The following is a 20,051-nucleotide window of genomic DNA, read 5'->3' as shown; positions in this document are numbered from 1 at the left end:
AGTTAATTGGTGGCCAGTAGTGCTGAGAGGTAGTACCCTAAATTTGAGACCGTGGCTATTGTTTGTCTTTTGTTCTCTTCCCATACAGGTGCCACTGAAGGTATGACTTGATACTGACCTAATTCTCTTTAGTCTTCAGATATGCACGAGGCTTTCTGCTCCCATCAGGCTCAAAATGGAATTTTTTAACCAAACTAATCAGGAGGTGGAATTATGAGAATTCCATCGCAGAGATTTTCGTCCCGTTTTGTATCAGTCTGCTCTGTTTATGGAAGAGCTGCACATACAGTCATACATTTGTATACAGCAGACATGTTTCCACAAAGAAGAAGAAGAATTTCTTGACGATACTATCACTTGGTGATTTCCTGAATTTTCTCCAGTGAAAACTTTAGATGAACTCAATAAATAATGCCTTTTGGTTTGATAGTGACAGCTTCAAATGTTCACACCTAGTTTTATGGCTCAGTACTTGTTTCGTCCATAGACTGTATACAAAAGATGGACATGTTACCCACAATGCCCGCCACGACATTGTTTTGTTAAGTCCCATTTTGCCGTCTCAGATTCTTAAAGCCAGAAATGATATGGACGAGAAGGTTGAGCGCTAAGTAATCAGCTAATTATCACCTCGATTGCTAAAGTGGAAACATGAACACGAATACAGACTTTTTGACAATCTATTAGTTCAGCCAACCAGCCGAGCTTATTAATTACCACGTAATATGAACATAGAAATCTAGTTCTGTGAGCCTGCGAGTCAAATTGACCACCTCAAATATAAATGTAATTTAAATAGTTTTTATTTTTAAACTCTTTTGGAGCGAATGGCGTTCAACATTAAAATAACTGCAGTGTTTTGCGTTTCCATGTTGGCTTCATATTTCAGTCCCTGAAGCTGCTGCTTTGTTCAGCCCTCATCGGGAAATATCTCCATGCTAACTCTAAGACATGGATCATTTTCATCATTGTGCTCGTTTAACATTAGTATGTGAGTGTTGTTATAGTAAATGTGATATCTAAGCACCTACAATTATTGTAAAAAAAAAAAGAAAGTAGACCTTTTAATTGCAATGGCTTACCAGGACATAATCAAAATAATTTAGTTCTTAGTAGGTCTTAAAATGAGGTAAGTACAAGTACCTCAATCAAATCAACAACAATGTATGACATATCACAGCATGTCACTATTTATCTTACCAAAATTAAGCCAAAATGCAGAAGCAGTGTGTGAAAAACTAAGTACATCCTTACTGCTTTCATAGGAATTAAAAGAGGAAGTATTAAGAAGGTGTGAGCATCTCTATAAAGGCAGAAGTTTTGGCAGTTTGCAGGTCTGAAGCATTCAGGTGAGGAGGTAAGACATCAGTAATGATCTTACAGAAGCAATCGCCACTGCTTATCAGTCTGGGAAGAGTTATTTCACATTCACGCATTCAAGACAGTTGCCTTACCAGGAGTGGACGTCCCAGCAAATTCACCCCAAGGTCAGACTGTGCAATGTTCAGAAAAACTGCAAAAAAACCAAAACCAAAACAAGAGCTACAGGCCTCAGTTAGCATGTTAAATGTTAAAGTTCATGACAGTACAATTAGAAAAAGACTAAACAAGTGTGGCTCAATTGGAACGAATGCCAGGAAAACATTACAACACAGAAAGGGTGTAGCGTCTATTTCACACATCTTATGGACCTCTGGATTAATCTACTTATGAGTGAGTGAATTCTTTTCGTATGGCATGTTGATTATATAATATTTACATATATATATAGAATGATATGGTTGATCATATGATTTCAGAATCACTTGTGTAGAGTGTTTAATATTTTAAAGGTTTGTCATTGGTGTCAATATGTTTAAAAAATGAATAAAATGATTTCTTCAGTCGCTTCAGTCAGATCTCTTTGAATTCTCCTCGTTCTTGATTTTATCTGGTAACTGTGATAGAGAGAGATCCAGAGGATGTCGTGGCTGGGATGAGAGCCAGAGTCAGGGGGTCGGTTGGGGGGGGACTCCTGGGGTCTTTCGTTTAGTGAATTATTAAGGTTTACTAATACTTCATAAATCCCCTCTTTGTCCTGTCCATTACCGGCCTGTCACATCCTCTCGCCGCTGCTAGACTGACTCACTTGCTTCATCTAAATGACAGAAGTTAAACTGTGTTCCAGAGGAGATGGGGGCGAGGGTGGTGATGGGGGGCGGGGGTTGGAGCTGGGGAAGCAAGGAGGGGGCAACAGCACTCTGCAAGGAAGCCCCGGGGCTGGATGGCTCGGTGAGGGTGCGCGTGGGCTCGGATTATGTGCTTGTGTGTGCTGCTGCTTGTATATTTGGTGTTGCTTTGTGCGTCTCTCCTCTCAAAATGTGGGTAAATGTGTGAAAGTGGACCTAAGGACAGCCGAGCGACTGGGTGGATCAATAGAACGAGTCGGTGTGTATCACTTCTCAGGTCCACGCATCCTCATTAACTCTCCACGCATCTACACCACCAGCTCATTCCCTCCCCTCCTCCATCTCTTCCTCCTCCTCCTCCTCCCAAAACAGCAAACCTTGCCTCAGTGCGTGCCTGGCGGACTCTCTCCGCAGTCTCGACAGCCGAGCTGGTCGTTGCCCCGAGCGCTGAGGAGCTGTCGCCTCTCGTTAGTGTCGCTGTGCCGACCCAGAGTCCTGCCTGCCTGCTCCTTGATTAGAGAATGAGGTGGATGGAGTGAGTTTGTGTGTGTGTGTGTATTCAGTGCTACTCGACCCCCTCCTTCCTACCCACAGAGCTGCTTTTAAAGATCAGTGATTTTGGTCAATTGGCCTGGCAACTCCAATCCCACGTAAGGTCAGTGATGACTCAATGGACCGGTCAGTGAAGCAGGCTGTCATGTCACTAACAACGTATCCATATTTGTGTGTGTGTGTGTGTGTGTGTGTGTATACACAGGTGTATTTGTGTGTTTACAAGTGTTGTCAAGGCCCTCGACAAAATCAATGACCAAAAAGAAAAAAGGGAAATCTATAACGCCGTGTTGAAAATCCCTCAGGGTTCTTCTAACACAAAATCACACACTTGAAATCCTGCATTAGATCAGGTGGACTCAGAGATTATGTGTAACTTCTCATAGAAAGATCACGGCGCTGTGAACAACATTAAACTCTACTCATTTTTTGCTGCTTTTATTTCTGGTCACTTTTTTCTCCCATCTGTCATCTTTCCCACTGCTGTTTTAATGTTTTATGACCCTGTAAAGCCCTTTTGCTATACGTGGCACATCTCAGTAGACATGTTGACCCAAGAGCCTCAAATCTCTTTTTAAAGCAAACTCTCCAAAATGTAAATAAATAATTAACCTCAGCTATTACAGATATCGATATCAATCAATAGAAAATGAGGAAAGAGAAGTAAAGTTCGGACAAACTCATGCTTTAACCTCACTGAACTAACTGTGATGGATGGTGGCTGACCTTGTGAAAAACTTTGGACTGCCAACTGTCTGCCTGTCTGCTGCTGGATACCCAGGTCAGTGAGTCCCCAGACCCTGAGGGGGCCATAAATACTGTGTGTGATTTCACTTCCTGTATGCCCTGCCCTGGGCACAGCTGTCCATCTCTGGACAATTTCTCTGCCCAAAGGGGCAGCCGACTGGCTCAGTGGACCTTGTATACACATGCTGCCCGTCTGTTTGGGGCTTTCAGAGTCAGACAACTTTGGTTGATTTTGAATTATACGTGCTGATTTAGTCTGTGAAGTTTTATGGAATGGAGAGAGTAATGATACACTTCTTAAATCAGCAGAATTTTTTCAACTAGAAGTTTAAAAAGGGGGTAATGTAGTATAGTGTCACATGTACAGTGAGATGTCACTGTAGAATTGGTTATATTTATTAGTACATATATTTCAGTGCCGAGAGCATAAGTGCAAATGACTTTAATTAGTATGTTAAAGGCGGTGGAGACGAGAACTCGTAGGCATTCTCGTGCTGCACCTTCAGACTCAAGATAAAGAAGAACTGTATCAAAGTTTTAAAGAGAAAACGTGACCAGTATCTGTATAAAACCTCACCTCAACTCTCATATCCTGAACTCAAGTCTAGGACACAAAAAGAACACAAAATGCTTCCTTTTTCCTCATATTGTCACTGTTACCTTTTGTCAACAGATGCCTCTCCCAACAGCTGACAACAGCTGGTTATGAGCTAATGTTATGCTAGCTAATGTTGGGCTCAAGTGTCCTAAAGATCACTTTCCCGATAACTTTTTCCATAAACATTGAATGAGAGTTTATATGCTGATTGTCCAAATCCAAAAATGTTAGATCCACTTTAAAGAAAGTTTCACTAACTCTGGCTAACAACAGCTAGCAGAGGCTAACAGTGGCTAGCAGAGGCTAACAGGAGACAACAGAAGCTAGCAGCAGCTAACAGTGGCAAAAACAACAGAACTTACTGACAGAAACGTTCAGAATATCCTCAACAAGTCACCTCAGTATCGCTGTCATCAAAAAGAAGTGACTTTCACTGACTCATCGACATGTATCCTAATCTTTTCACAGAGTTTTACAGCCTCTTCCAGAGTAAACAGATGTGGATGCTTCTCACCTAGCATCGACAGCTGAGATAAACAACAGGGTGGATCTGGTCTAAAGTCACCGAAGGAAATCGCTGCACAGAAACCAACACCATGGTACCTGAGTTTGACAAAAAGCCATACATCGTATAGCAGGTATACCATCGCCTCGACGTCAGCCATTCTTGTGTTGTGTTTGTGCCGCATAAAAATGACATGCTGTGTTGCTCTAATAACCCCATGCACTTTAGGTGGTCCTCAATTATAATGGAAAATGAGCAAAACGAAACTGCACCAAGCTGAGTCAAGCTGAGATTGGTACTAGTGGAAAAGAGCTAATACTGTCAAGATTATTATATTGAACTCAAACTACTGTAAGTGTTGCTTGACTGAATTTTGCAGAACCAACCTTTGGATGATTTTGCACAATTTCAAATGAAGTTCATGGCAATGTTTAGTTTGAATCTGCAGTAAATTAACATGCACTTAAGGTGTGAGAAAGATAAGTTAGTTAAAAGTCAGCGTTACTGTCAATAACTCAAAATAAACTCAAAACTCTGAACTTCCACCCTCTCCTCGGCACCTTCTTGTTAAATAAAGGGGGTGCTAATTCATTTATCGGCCACAGATGTAAACCCTGAGATGCAGACGTGTGCTGACTACATTATTGCTTTTATTTTTATACCAAACTCACTCGCATTTTACTTAGGTAAGCATTCAAAAATGAAAAGAAAATAAGAGACTTCATATAAAAAACACTTCATAAAAACACGAGAAGAGTCTATCGTCCATGCACCGTGCATCGCAGCTCTGACACCATTAGATGTGAGAGGACTGAGCCTGGAAGCTGCAGTGAGACTATGCAGGAACCAAAGCCAGTGAGAGGGAAACAAGACTTCCCTCTAGCTATGGCTTCCTGACTTGTTTATTTGCTAACTGGGTGGGTGGGTGGGGGTTTGGGGGAGAGGGTGAACATATGGTTTGCTAAAACATAGACTTGTAGTCGGGAGGCCGAGGCACCCTAAGGGATGGAGCTGACGGGCTTTGGTCCCTGTCTCCCTCAATTTCTCCCGCTTGGACAGCCAGAGCTGAACAGCCGTCCTCCAGGAGTCAGCAGCACTCTCTCTCTCTCTCTCTCTCTGCTGCCGCTGCTGCTCACACCCCTACACCCACCCTCAGTCAAACCCAGTCAAAGATGGAGAAGTGGGGGAAGTGAGGGGCCACTGGCTTTGGGGCCCTGGTTGCAGCTGAGAAACTGCCTGACACCATCCTCTTGTCCCTGGTCCCCGAGTGTGGTGCTGCTCTGAGGCCTGTTGCTGAGAGACTACAAGCGCTGGTCCTTGCATGAGGACACGCTGGTGGTTTTGGGGTCCTCAGCATATAATGATGTTCGCTGTGCATCAGGTAATGGATGCCCTGGGAATTTGTCTGAAGTCGAAGGTGAGCGAGCCAACTGAGCGTGCTCAGGAGATTCGGTTTTGGGAGTCAAGGGTTGTCAGTGACCTACCAGCTACTGCAGCTTCTTATACAGATCACTGCACTGATATAGACAGTCACACACACTCATACACACACCCTCGAGGTCTATGTGTTTACGGACACACTCACTTGCCGGGATAAAGGCGCTAATATACACACATGGTCTCACACACCCTGCATTGATGATCGAGCATATGCACACATACACTCCCTGTGGGTCAGTGACTTAATATGCACATTCTTGCACACACTCGAACCCACTGCTGTTTGATAGACACGCGCGCACACACCCCCGGAGGTCGGCGCAGTGATGGACAGCAGTCCTGATGTGCTCTGACAGAATCGGCTGCTTCCTTTCATTTCCACTTGCTTTTCCCCCGTCAGGTGACACCCACAGGTGCCTTGGCGAGAGAGACCCGGCCTCCTGCGGGCGTGTTCGGTGGGGTGGGGGGGGGACGATAGAGACGACGAGTGAGGAGTGAGGCACCAGCTGCTTCCCGGCGGTGTGAACTCCACCTCTCGTCACACTCAGATATGAATGATAAACAGCGAATATCAGGCGTCAGCTGCATCTCGTTCCAAATGAATGCCCCCCAACACGCCCGTCGCGCTCGCTGATTCCGAGATGTATCCGTCTGACGTTAAGGCTCAGAGAAGGGCACAGATATCTGCAGAGGAAAAAATCCAAAGAGTCATGGCTGAACCTTGACATCTGCACTTTTCAGATATTAACCCAGCTCACATTCAAGGCTCCGTTTGTAATTTGGAAAGTGGCCAGCGTTCATCTAGCCCCCCTCTGTATAATCAAGCTGAAAATGTCTCATTGTGTGCTCCCAGCACCGATCCCTGACCTACTGTGGGGGCGATTCACCTCTGAAAAGGACACTTGTCTGTCATGTTGTCAACACTTTGGATCTGGACTGTGGTTAATAAACAGCAGCCATGTACTTCATGTACTTTTTAGTCATAGGTTGCTAAGAAACACTCGTCTTATTAGGCACACTACATGTGAGCCACATGCTCAGGTAGTCACGTTTTAGTTTTAGATTGACCTTGAAATATTTTAAGGGTTTAATTTATTTGTTACATTTCTCGAAATCTGTCAAAAACATGTTTAGACCAAAAAATGATATTGCTATTTATTTGGCAAACAGCAAACTGAGTTCACATACTCGATTTTAAAGCCGGCACGCTGAACTTCTCTGAAAAGTCAGGAATGAATCAAGCGTAACATTCGACCACTAATATTTTCAGCTTTTTTGTAAAACAGTAAAATTGAAATTTCATGCTTAGAGACATTAGTTTTATTTTAGCATTAAAAATAGGATTTGGATTAAAGCGAGTGAGCTTAACATTAATTATTAACAATTACAGAAACATAAAAAATTACAAAAATTGTTAATTTACAGCAGTTGTGGCACAAACCTTGCATGGATGGTGGTCTAATAAATTTGTTAAGTGTTGTATATGGCATAATATTTTTGTCTAATATTTCTACAGACTGTAGAGATCATTTTAATTTGAGGTTTTTAATTAAAAAGTCCTTCTATGATTGGTGATATAACCAGCTGAATGGGTGTGGTCTTTCTCAGTTTGGTGATGGTGCACATCATCCCACAGTCAGGCTGCAATTCAAATATCCGGATATTTACAACTTCTCCAACTTCTCCCTTTGATAGCTTAAGCTCAGCTTTAAAGAAGTATATTATTGCAACAATGATGTAAGATCATTATTAGCATGTTAAAGAATACTGTTAAGATCATAATGAGGATTTTAAAATCAAAACATCCAGGATAAAGTAAGGCACCAAAGGCAGGGGGTTGTTTTGTCACTGTGGCTGTGTGTCAGTGCAGCTGGGAATGGCTCTTGGAGTTTTTCTCCTTTGAAAATGAGGGGAAAGAGGGGAGGGGTGGTGAATAATTGATAGTGGCTGAGAGCGATATGAGTTTAGTTAATGTGCCCAGCAGCGCAGGCTAAGAGAGGAGCTGTTAGCGATTTCACCTCAGGCCTAAAAACCCAGGCGGTGGAAAAAGCTTCAGCTTTATCCTGGGTTAGCGGTCGCTTTTTAGTCATTCATCTTTCCATCTTTATATATTTCTTTTTAGAGCACACAGTCCATCATGTGGGACGGCGGGCGTGTGTGCGTTCTGTATGTTTCTCTTAATTTGCATGGGTCTAAGTGTGCGTACGTTTGGAGGCATCTGCACAGCTGGATCTGGCCGGTAGCGGTGTTGTTGCAGCCCTCTGGTTCCTTTCTCTGAGTGGTAATAGAGTGCTGCTGTCAGCCTCCCCAGATGCTGCTCCATAAGGACCCTCAACTCGCCAGGAGAGTTTCGTGTTCACACTGCGAGTATCGGCTTCTGCACGTTTCTACTTTCTCTGAAGATAAAACGCTGCAGTTTACAGTCAGACTTGGAGGAAGTTTGTAAAGAGAGCTGTACATATGCCAACTTTTCTGGTAATTTAGGAGCATGTGCAGCAAGTTTAATTAAAAAAAACAGAGTCTAGAATATAAATACGTATACTTAAGAAAACAAAAAGCAAGAAAAAAACGACTAAAAGAATTAATTTCAGGCATTACAGCCTCTGAATCGTTTGTGATCTTCAGATTAACAAGCTAACGCAGTGCCATACTCGGTACTATATTTCTGAGCAGCAGAAGACAAGGCCACGAGCCATTTTAAATTCATATCAAACTGTGGCTCAATAAGTTCAAAATGCAGCACAATAATTTATTATTGGAAGTCTAATACTTGGAAATAACAGACGACAGAGTGCGGTGACAAAATGTTCCCATTGATTGTTGATTCTGCTGCTGCAAGTTTAGATTGCTAACTGAGTTATCCACAGCTTTACATGAGAACATTTATAATTGTAACATCTCTTCGGATGAGTGATACTTCTCTGTGAACTGTTAACCTGCAACCAATCTAACACTTTGAAACATGCTTTTCTGGGAAAACATGCAAACTCAACCCTGCTGCACTTACTGTGGTGCCAAACAGGAGAACAGTGGTTTTGTTTTTGATATTTGGTCTCATATTAACTGCAGTTTTGTCACTGTAGTCCAAAAAAAGTTGTTGTTTCCATCTGTGATGATTTATATGTAGCAGTGTGGTTCTGTAATGGGGCCTTCACTCTCTTCCACAAGCATGCATGGACATCACAAGAGGGCAGAGCAGCAGTGATGACGGAGACACTACACTCCCAAAAGTGCTCACCTGTCTGCTTTCACACACATATGAACTTTAGTGATATTCCATTCTTAATCCATAAGGTTTAATATGATGTCCAATAACTGCTTCAACTCTTCTGGGAAGTATTTCCACAGGTTTAGGAGTGTTTATGGGAAATTCTGACCACTCTGCTGCACAAGTATTGATGAATTTATTAATAATAGAGTACTACAATCTCTTCAATTCAAGAATAAAACGTATATAATATAAGTTTAGACCCTTTAGTTATTTCAAAAATCCCCTTTTCTGTCCTGTTATGTTTATTTTGAGTAATTTTGCATGCAACATTTATATACACTCATGCAAAGGTGAAACATTTAAACCTCTTTAAAAAAAAGAAAGTCAGTGAGACGCTAATAAGACACTGAATCAAATGAAGAGGAAGGAGACAATTCTCATTCTGCACATTTAAACTTAACAGGAGAAACTGACACTTTGTCCGAAGTGTTCCTGTAGTTGGAGTGAAATGCTTCCTTACTCTCTGGGAAAAAACAAGAAAAAACCCTGACATCTGCTCCCACGTGGCCACACTAAGAAGTGAGGGATCTTTGTTTCTCCAGCTTCTCTTCCTTCTCTAGTTCCTCCTCGTGTCACAGTGCACTCCTGTCGTTCCTCCTGATTTACCAGACATCCTCTTTCCCCTGCTGTCACATTTGGTACAGATGGTTAGGCTCTATGGAGTGGCCTGTCAGTCTCCATTTGGCCGCCTCTGTGTGACAGCAGGCCCGATGGCTCGTGAAGGGCCCCCGACTTTCCCGGCACACGGACACTGACATTTCTCAAAGGGGCTCGCGTGCGTGCTTCCCACCCAGCCCGAAGAGAGAAACGAAGAACCTGAAGTCGACCCAAAGCCCGCCACAGGCTACGAGAGTAAGGGACGGATGGAGGAGGGAGAATGAAAGAAGGGGTGAAGAGAGGAGACTGAGAGGCTGGGATTAGATTTAGGAGAGGAGTGAGAATGTCCGCGTTTACATGCACAGACATGAATTCGAAGCTGTAAAAGCTCTTGATAAGGCAATATTTTTGCATATCCAAAAACCTGTTGATAAGTGGAGACTTTTCAGATGAAACTGGAGGACAAACCTGACCCAAAACAGGCAAATCTAAATGTACTGTATACAGGCTCAAAGGCTGCTCTGAAAACTCAAATCATGTCAGCATATCTCTCACCTGGAAAATACTGCAAACATCCTAATCTGGAATACATAAAAGGAATACACTGTTTACACGTCTTTTATTAAACTGGGAATATGTGCATGCAAGCGTCATGTCTAAGTCACTGTTCGTGGATGAGATTCGTAGCGTACACCACCCGTTCCCCGACACGCTGCACTGATCATCCTCAGCACAGGTTCCTTAAACGTAGCTGGTGATGGAGGTGAAGACGGGTGAAGCGGAAACAGCCACTAACCACTCCACAACACACACCTTTACCTCCACTGTGGACTTTAACGCTTAGCATACACAAGATAAGATGAAAAGAAGGAATATTTTCTGGTGGCTTTTGATTATTAAAAATTTAAGGCTTCTAATTAAAACCACAGATATTAGAATCAAGGAAGTTTTAAACAATTTTTAGGTAAAAAGCCTAAAAATAGTTCATTCATAAGAGCTTTTTCTCATAATCCAATATAATAAAATACTGAATATCCAGAGTCAGCCTTAGAAGTCAGTCTTCTTAGTATTACGTATCAGTTATGGAGGATTTAACCCTCTCTGTCCTCTGTTACATTGTAACAAGAAGCCATCTCTAACCTAACCTTTGCCAGCATTGTGTAAATTGTTACATTGCATTCTGACTGCAAGGTGGAGACCACACTTGACAATCCAGAGAGGTGGAGAGGGGGGGAGCAAACAGGGTGGAGAGGGGGGGAGCTGCTGTATTGTAGCGCCTCAGGGTAATGCTCCCAGTCAATATATATCTCCACACTCGCTCCTGCGCTCCCATTTGAGCGGGACGCGCTGCCCTGCCGCTGCAGAGGAGTGACAGACAGCCACACCGGGACGCTCACTTTAGGTATGAATGAATACGTTTCCTCCTTTCCTTTAAGAAGCAAGGTTTGTTTGTGAAGGCTGAGAGATATTTTAGAGGGAAGTTAAGAAGAGGCCTGTTTAAATGCTGCTTTTGTTTGCAGGGCAGAAATGTTTGATGCTGTTTTATGTCCTGCTCTATGCCTTTGTTTTTTTAATTTTGAAAAAAGTCGGCTTTGATGTCATTATTTATAGATTTAATTAAACTATATTACTATTTTGCTTTAACGTGAGAATTTTTTGTATATATGTATATTTTGATATTACTGGATAAATACATTTCTGTGGTGTCAAAATGAATTATTGTCAGCTTATTTTAAGTCATCATCATTTAAATTTCTTTTAAATTTGGTTAAAATAATTAAATGCAAATATATCAATATTACTTGATTTGTAAATTTACAGTAAATTCATGTTTTTTTAATCATAGAAGAAAGTCAACATAAAAATTTTCTTGTCTTCTTTTTTTTTAGAACTTTTTCTCAGAGGGAGTGACAGCTCACCCCAGCTATCATCTTAGGTAAAGTATTAAACTTAACTTATGAATTTATTAAACACGAGAGCTTAAAAATAATTTCCCCTGCAGTTTTGCGTGCATCGACTTCCTGTGCATTAAAAAAAAATCAGCCAGTCCCTTTCTGCTGTCAGCGGTGTGGTTGCTGTAGCATGTAACTTGTCAAAGCTTTTAGTGTGGCGAGCCTCCTTAATTGCAACAATAGATGTTCAAGCTGTTAAGCTTGTTTGATCAGTGTCCCTAAAAGCTTAAAACAAGACCACAGGGTTCAGATATGGGCAGCGGGGGGGCCAAAGAGCGCAGTCGGTGGAGAGGAGAGCGGATAGCGGTGGCCAGAAGAGGGGAAAAAAATCTACTGTAAAAATGATTTTTATTGATTGGCTCGCAGCAGCAGCTGTTAGACTCCATTATAAGCCCAAAGCTCAGGTCAGAGCCCCGGGGTGGACAAGTGAACCAATCAAATGGTCACCCACTAACGGGCCAGTTCTGGGGGTCCAGTTGGGAAAGTGGTGAGCAGCAGCCATCCTTTGTTACCCTTCGTCTCATGGACTCACAGATGATGCTCCACGCCGTCACTGTGTTGGCTTGGGTCTCCTTTGTTTCTAATCTTGAAGAGATTCGTGCATTAAAGAAAAAGGAGTTGGTGAAGTTTCTTTTTTACCTCAGCGTGGACCCTGAACTTCACGCAGACTTTCATCTTGAGAGACCCGAGGAAAAACGGCAAAATAAAAGCCCCCAAAGCAGAGTGTTTTAAACTGAGCGCTAGCCTGCTTGCATCTTCTTTTTCACTGCAGGCTTCACCCAATGGCTTCGCTCGCAGTACAAAGAGATCACAAAGTTTCTGCAATTTCACAGATGGGGAGAAAAATGTTTTTGAATTTATCCGAAAGGATTGGAATGAAGTGATGTTAATTAAACTAAATTCTGAACTAATGAAATAACAAAAGATGAAGAGGAGCAAAAAAAAAAGAGAGTGGAAATTCAAAAGACGAGCCTGCTTAACACATGCAGAAGAAAATTAAAAATAAAATTAAACAATATATCTGCCTGTTTATTCATAAAACGAAGCATTATGTTTAAAAGTAGTGTAAAAGCTCAGTAATAATATTTAAAGGTGCTCAAGTTTTAAAGGTTTAATTGGCCTCTTTTGTAAGACATGTCTAACTGTAAATAAATATATGTATATTTTGATATTTTCCAATCATAAGGAAATTCAATTCAATTAAATCTACTCTTAAAAAATGCTACCTGTCATGATCCCTGCTAATATTGCCTAACAAGTATGACCCCAGTCTAAATGTAGAGCTAGTAAGTCGAGGCAGTGGAACCTATGCACTGTGTCCTGACCCAGATCCCAGTCCTAGCACTAATGACGCCCTATAGGCATGATGCCAGGCTCTCATTAGGAATCAGGCCTCAAACCCCCAACTTCTCTCCTTTGCGTACCAGCGCTGTGCAATCCCAGGCATGGCCGTGCGGTGCCTGTAGCCGGCCTTCGAGGGCCTGGCCCCAAAACTCAAGCAGGGCTGTGAATGCTGTGAGACCCCACTGCACAGGTGCAGAGTCCCCCGTGACAGCCCTCTTTGCCCCCCAGCCCTGGGCCCTGCTAGTGCCTGGTACTGCACTGGAACTAATGAGTAGTGGCAGGTACAGTGAGAACAGAGCAGCGTGGGCCTCCCTGCAGTTAGGTTAGTGGCAACCCTCAGCTTAGGCAGAAAACAAATGTTCTCTCATAATACACATATGTGCATAATGGCATAAATCGCCCTTCAGTGCACGCAGAACTTTACCTCACATAGTTTGTTTTCTTACAGAAATGAAAACCGCATCCCTCCTTCTGACTCGCAGAGAACAAAACATCATATATACAGTCTGTGTGTTCATTCATGATCCACTCTCTTGTTTATTTCACAGGTACAGCTGCAATTTTACCAAGAAGATGCTCTTCTTCATCGCCACCTACCCGCAAAATTAAGGAAAACCTCACAACAAATGAAATGTACTCTGACGCAAAAGAAATATCTCAAAGTCTAGCTTGAATTGTCAAAATTTAAATCACACGCTCTTTAGAAATATCAAGACTCAACCATGTCCAAGGATGACACCTGCAAAGTCACGTCAGCCAGCAAACACAAGGAGCGCAAGCCAAAGAAGCCTCACTACATCCCCCGGCCGTGGGGCAAACCCTACAACTACAAGTGCTTCCAGTGCCCCTTCACCTGCATGGAGAAGTCTCACCTGTACAACCATATGAAGTACAGCCTGTGCAAGAACTCCCTGTCCCTGCTTATAGAGTCAGATTGGCCGTATAAAAAGGGCAACATCCTGCACCCAGAGCAGCTCCGGCCCTTTCAGCAGGCCCACGGCCTGCACGCTCCCGGAAAGGATGCGCTAGAGCAGGTGATTCGCACTGAGGAAAGGCAGGGTCAGAGGAGGTCTGCGGAGGAGGATGGCGAGGGCAGAGACACCCAGGGACCAGAAGATGAAGAGGGGCGAGGAGAGGGAGTAGTAGAGATCGCTGGGCTGATCAAAGAAAGCTCCGGTGATAGCGACAGAGGTGAAGCAGCAGAAAGCACTAGGAAGAAAACCAAACAGCCAGATTCAGAGCTTGATGACATGCTCTCCCTCGAAGATCAGTTTTTACGCGCCCGCTCTGTGGAGGTAGAGGCCCAACTGAGACATTATAAGCTATCAAAGACATGCCTAACAGCTCCCGGGTTACTGTCGGAGCAGTGGCGGCTGCTGGCATCCAGCCACACTAAGGCCAAAGCTGAAGGTCCTCAGCCTCGAGTGAATAATTCAATCCCCTGTTACCCCCCACCACCAAACCTGGTGGATTACCAGGACCCCACTGGGCTTAACCTTTCAGTGCTTGGGGTAGGTTATCCTATCAGCCCTGGCATTTTCTCCTACATGAACTCAGCTATTCCCACCGCAGCCTCCGGTGTCACGGCCCAGACCCACGCACAGCTCGCCCAGCTCCCCTTCCTGGCCTCAGCCGCTCAGCTGATACACCCAGCCTCCAGCGCACATGCAGATCGAGCTCTCATCCCCCCTCGACTATACTACCCCTTCCTGTGCGAGCACACATTCGGACAGGCGTCCAGTCAGAGCGACGCAAGCAAGCCTCTCAAGACATCAACAAACACGCTAGAAGCAAGTCCTCTGTCCAGCTTCCAGCCCAAAGTCAATCTGTGGAAAGTGCCTGCTGTGAGGCCGGGATCTACCATCACTCCCGCTGGCTGGGTGTCACCTCAGAGAGACTCCCCCGATCAGGGCTACAGGCTGGGGGATAAACTGCAGGCTGCAGCCAAGGAAGGCAGAGCAAGCTGGGGTCTGAAGAGGGCAGGAGCTCCTTTAAGAAACCAAGAGGCCCCTGCAGAGAAGAAGCCAAACTTGGGCTTGACTTTAGACCTTCTGAAAAATATTCAAACTGCATCGACTCTTAATGTGGGGACAGACAAACTTCTCTTCTCTTCGGACAGGTAAACAGCTCAGAACTGCCCTCGTTATAAAATAGGTAGTAGTTGTGGTGTCGATTAAACCTCTTAGGAGTATTTATTTAACTCTTTTCTTTCACTCTTTCTTAGTTTGCAGGATGCTCATGTTCAAGGTCGGCCCACTGAGCTGTGGTACAACGATCCTCTCACCAGCCCCACCAGCGAAACATCCTCTCTGTCAACCTGTGGAAGACCCAACAGCCAGGACTCAGCTGCCGCCAGGACAATCGGGGCGTCTGAGTCAGTCGCTGCTCTGCTCGGTGACCTCTCCAAGGCGCTGCAGGAGTACCACGAGGCCGAGCACAAAATCTCCCACCTAGAGAAGGAAGACCTTCCTGCCCAGAGACATCTGTGGGAGCACCTTAACAAAATCCGCAGCGAGCTTTCTCACATTCACCAGGCTTTGGAGCGAACAGCTCGCCAGAGCGACGGGCCTCTCGACCTGTCGGTAAAGAGGGACTCGACGGAGTCGGTTGGCGATCAGAGCAGGAGGGAAGATGGGGGTCTTAAGGAAAACGCAACTGAGACAGAGGAGGAGGACGAGGAGCTGATAGAGAGAAGAGAGGACGAGGAGGACGAAAGCGAGAGGAAGGTGATAAGGGCTTCACTTGAGAGTCGTAAACAGTCGCTGGACATGCTGATCAAGATGAGTCAGGCGTCAGTGGTGAACACGGAGGTCCTCTCTCCTGGTGGCCTTGGCCTGAGGCCCAGTCCTGCTGAGGCTCTGTGGGCAAGCAGAACCACCAAGTGTGAGGCAGACTCCAGCGTCCTGCTCTGCCCCGACGGCCGATCAGTAGTGTTCACCGACATCCCCTCCTCTGCCAAACCCCCAAAGAGACCCCCATCCATACAGCAACTCGAAGCCCACTGTCCCCCAAGCCCTTTAACAGCTACCGACAACTGAAGCTCTGCTTGCTCCTCTGGCTGCAAAATAACCGAACCCATCCAGCAGTTCACGTGTAGTTTTGTTTTTGGTTACTGGCATGCCTCAAACTTTCATCGGCTGGAAAAAAAGAAGAAAAGAAAGACTGTCGCTGTTTTTCTCAGTTGTTCACAGAACCTTTTGCACCTTATAAAGTAAACAGAGAATGAATGAAAAGTCTGAAGGAGAAGGATTTTTTTTCTGATACACTAAAGGACGTTTAGACATTTTAAAAATGTTACATCAGCATTTTTTTACAGGCGAATTTAAACAGTCGTGCACATTAATGATCATGACGAGAGATAATCCTCTGAGCTGATTTGTAAATATTGTACTGAAAATAAATGTAATTAATGTAAAATGTTTTAAAGGCTAATGTTTTTATATGGATGATGTCATGTTGGGCTGAAAATAAAATGGATTACACACACAAACACATCCATTCTTTCCAAAAACGGAGCAAAATAGGGGTTAAGACACATAAAATAATGAAAAATGGGAAGATTTTAATCAATATTTGCAAAGAAAAGGTACTAATTTGAACATTTTGCTGCATGGTGAGCAATCACAAAGCCAAATGCTATCATTGTAGTCTATATCGATAGAAATAAAAAAAAACAGGGGAGAAAAAAAAGACAAATGGATCCAAAGAGGCACCGTGACCTGAATTTGCCTACGTTGTGCTAAAGGTGAAGCAGCTCCTAAAGCCAAAGCGCCATCGGCCGGGTTATCTGTGCGCGTACTAAGGTCAAGGCTGCAGGGCCGACCTCCACGTAAACTAAACTTGAGACCTGTCTCCCCCGAGGACTGACGCAGAGAGCAGGGCTGCCCCACGTCTTTTAGCCCCGTCACCACCATCACACTCCAGACGCAGCAGCAAAGGTCAGCTGCCACGACCAGAAGAGCCACCGCTCGATGTTTGACCTCAAGAGGTCAGGCCAAAAATGACTGTCCGCTCATTTTAACAGCAAATTCAAGATTTAGTCCCTGCAATATCACATGTTTTGTTTTTTTCCTGCTAAAGAAAGAACAATAAGCTTTGAATTTATGTTTTCGGTTTCTGCAACAGACAGCCGACCTGTCCGGCCTTATGGAAGCTGGGAAAGGTGATTGAAGTGGATAAGCAGAAGGCGATGGGTGCACGGAAACTGTATGATTTGTCAAAGCACTAACTAAGCAAGATGAACATTCCTCTTCTTCTATCTATTTTAGGTCTTATTCTTATAATTAGAATAGAATAGTTTTTTATTGTTGTTATATATGTAAAACAATTTAGAGTAGATTTAGATCTCTCCTATGACCATGAGAAAAAAACAAATACTTAAAGAAATCCCCATAAATACATAATGATAATAATAACAACAATAATAATAATGATAATGAATAGATCATTAAACCAGAGGCAATGATTATATAGGGTAGAATGAAGGTGCTGAAAGTCTTTATCAGTGCAAGGTAGTTTGTATTACTAAGATTAGTAGAAGGAGGAGAAGATGAAAGAATAATATAAATCTTTGATTTGTAGATTTTCTCCTTGGCTGGAAAAAAAGAAATCTGCCTTTAATTTACAGAAAATTTCTGCAAAGGCATCCAGAAAAAGCAACACCTTGATAATGATTGTGAAATTAAATAAGAAAAACATGCGTCTGTGGCCTGTTTGGGTGTTTTTTCTTTCTTGTTTCAGGAACAGTATGAGCCAAGCTGATAGCGCCCTCAAGTGGACAAAGCCAGATGAGCATCCCTAAGGTTAGTGCTGACGACACAAAGGAATCCAGCACGAATGATGACGGCAGAAACTCACCGGGGTGATCTTTTGCACGATGTTGGTTATATTTTCTCAGACATCAGCCACTAAGATAAAATTGCGTGACCATCATCACAGATCAGCCACTGACTAGTTTGTACGTGACAACAAGAATGCAAAGAAAAGCTGTCTCATAGTGATGAACATCCGTTCGTGTTTAGCTGTTGGAGCCAATAAAGCTTGCTGCACGTTCAGATTTCTCAGGCCTGACCTCACTGCAGTCTTGAAGGAGCTGTGATGTCAAGATGCTGTGAGCTGTTCTGCTTCTGCTCAACACTTCAGCCTGCTGTACTCTTACTTTAAATGCTGCTCTCAGACAGTCCTGTGGTGGCCTAACCGCGACTCTGTTAACCTCTGTGATCTTGTTAGCATCATCCCTGATAACAAACTACAATCAACTTGTAGAAGAACAAGATCAGAGTGATCCCAGGTGGATCTCTTAGGCTGAAAAACCTGGAGCGGAGCTAGAAAAAGTTTGTGTCTCTAAAAGGTGGAGAATTCAGAGACCTGGACATCCTGGAGGCTCTAAACCAACAACATCTCACACATCCACCACAATGCAAGTGCTCACCTATATGAACCCTCCTTCTGATCCTCCCTGCGGTTCAGAAACTCCATTTGTCTCTCAACATGCTCAAGTCATTCAGCTGTGAAGAGGTTGGAAGTTCTTCAACTCTTAGGTATCTCAATCTCTTAGTCAATAACATCCAGAAGTTCTCCTGGGGCTTTTTTTCTCTGTTTATGAAGAAATCGCTGTAAAATAAGTATATGTATGTGTAGCTCATGTAATGTTGCATTTCTTTGTTTTTGTAGCATCTCTTGCACTTTAGATTCACACAAAACTTGAATAATTTGAAACAGGTTAACTTGAAAAGGATCCAAGTTATTTGAACCCAACTCCAGCTTCGTGGAACGTAATCCTTGGAAGTGGTTATTATTCCGGATGCAAATCTTGGAGATGTGGCTCAGTTGTCACTGGGTAAGGGGACCTCAGGCTAAATCCCACCAGCACTATGTTTGAGGGTTCTCAAAACCCTGAATTGAAATAATCTCACCGCTCATCAGGACATATTCAAAGGCCTGCATAACCTCCCGTTTTTTAGCTTTGGTAAGAACAAAATCCACAACATTGACCCAAAGTGGTTCATCCCTCTGAAGAGACTGACTCATCTGCAACTTGTTAAAAAATAAACTTTAAGAAATTTAAAAATAAATTTTTAAAATTATAACCAATGTACTATCCAGCAATGGATTCTGGAGTTCAAGGCACTGGTAGCACTGGGTAACATCGACTGACACTGAACATCCTGACTGTTGTGACACTGACTCCGTGCATTTAGGCACATAGACATGGTCGAGAAAACCCAGTGATGTTCAAACTGAGCATCAGAGTGGGCAAAAGAAGTGATTTAAGTGACTCTGAATGTGGCATGGTTGTTGGTGCCAGACAGGCTGAGGTTCCCAAACAAACATCTCTTCAGAGACTGAAAAAGAGAAACTATCAGTGAGCTCTGGGTAAAAATACCGTCTTGATGCCCGAGATCCGAGAATGATGCCTGAAGATTGGAAAGCAGGAAACGTGGGACTCCGTAGAACCAACTGAGCATCATTTAAGCACCACAGCTTACCCGAGTACCGTTACTGACCATGTCCATTCCTTTATGACCACAGTGTACCTATCTGGGTAATGCACTATGGCACAAAGCTCAGTGTTCTGTACTCAAAAGGCCTCCAGTCAGCAGATGCCAATCTAATAGAGCACCTTTGGGATCTCACCATGGAAACTGTGTGAAGCCATCATATTAATATGGACCAAAATCTCAGAGGAACATTTCCAGCACCTTGTTGAATCTACAAAAGAATTAAAGGCAGCTCTGAAGGCAAATCAGTGAGTCCAACCTGGTACTGGAAAGGTGGACTTATTCAAATGTCCGGTGAGTAGGTTCATCCACCACAGACTCACACCTTACAGCTAAATACACATTTCTTCATTAATATTTTAAGGAGTCGGTGCAAT

The 20,051-nt window shown here is 43.5% G+C and overlaps 1 protein-coding gene and 1 pseudogene across 1 annotated transcript; both read left to right on the top strand.

Annotated features, from left to right (window-relative positions):
• Window positions 1-6,641: 6,641 nt before the first annotated feature.
• On the top strand, window positions 6,642-16,654 carry prr35 (proline rich 35). Its single transcript, XM_005448256.4, has 4 exons — window positions 6,642-11,280; window positions 11,768-11,814; window positions 13,723-15,293; window positions 15,399-16,654. The coding sequence occupies exons 3-4, from the start codon at window positions 13,897-13,899 to the stop codon at window positions 16,210-16,212; spliced, it is 2,211 nt and encodes a 736-aa protein (XP_005448313.1). The 5' UTR covers window positions 6,642-11,280; window positions 11,768-11,814; window positions 13,723-13,896; the 3' UTR covers window positions 16,213-16,654.
• Window positions 16,655-18,279: 1,625 nt separating this feature from the next.
• On the top strand, window positions 18,280-19,900 carry LOC109203147 (insulin-like growth factor-binding protein complex acid labile subunit; annotated as a pseudogene).
• Window positions 19,901-20,051: the final 151 nt, after the last annotated feature.

Source organism: Oreochromis niloticus, linkage group LG8 (genome assembly GCF_001858045.2).
Source record: "Oreochromis niloticus isolate F11D_XX linkage group LG8, O_niloticus_UMD_NMBU, whole genome shotgun sequence".
Taxonomy (NCBI): domain Eukaryota; kingdom Metazoa; phylum Chordata; class Actinopteri; order Cichliformes; family Cichlidae; genus Oreochromis; species Oreochromis niloticus.
Note: the sequence above shows the minus strand (reverse complement) of the source record. Positions and strands in the feature narration are given on the sequence as shown.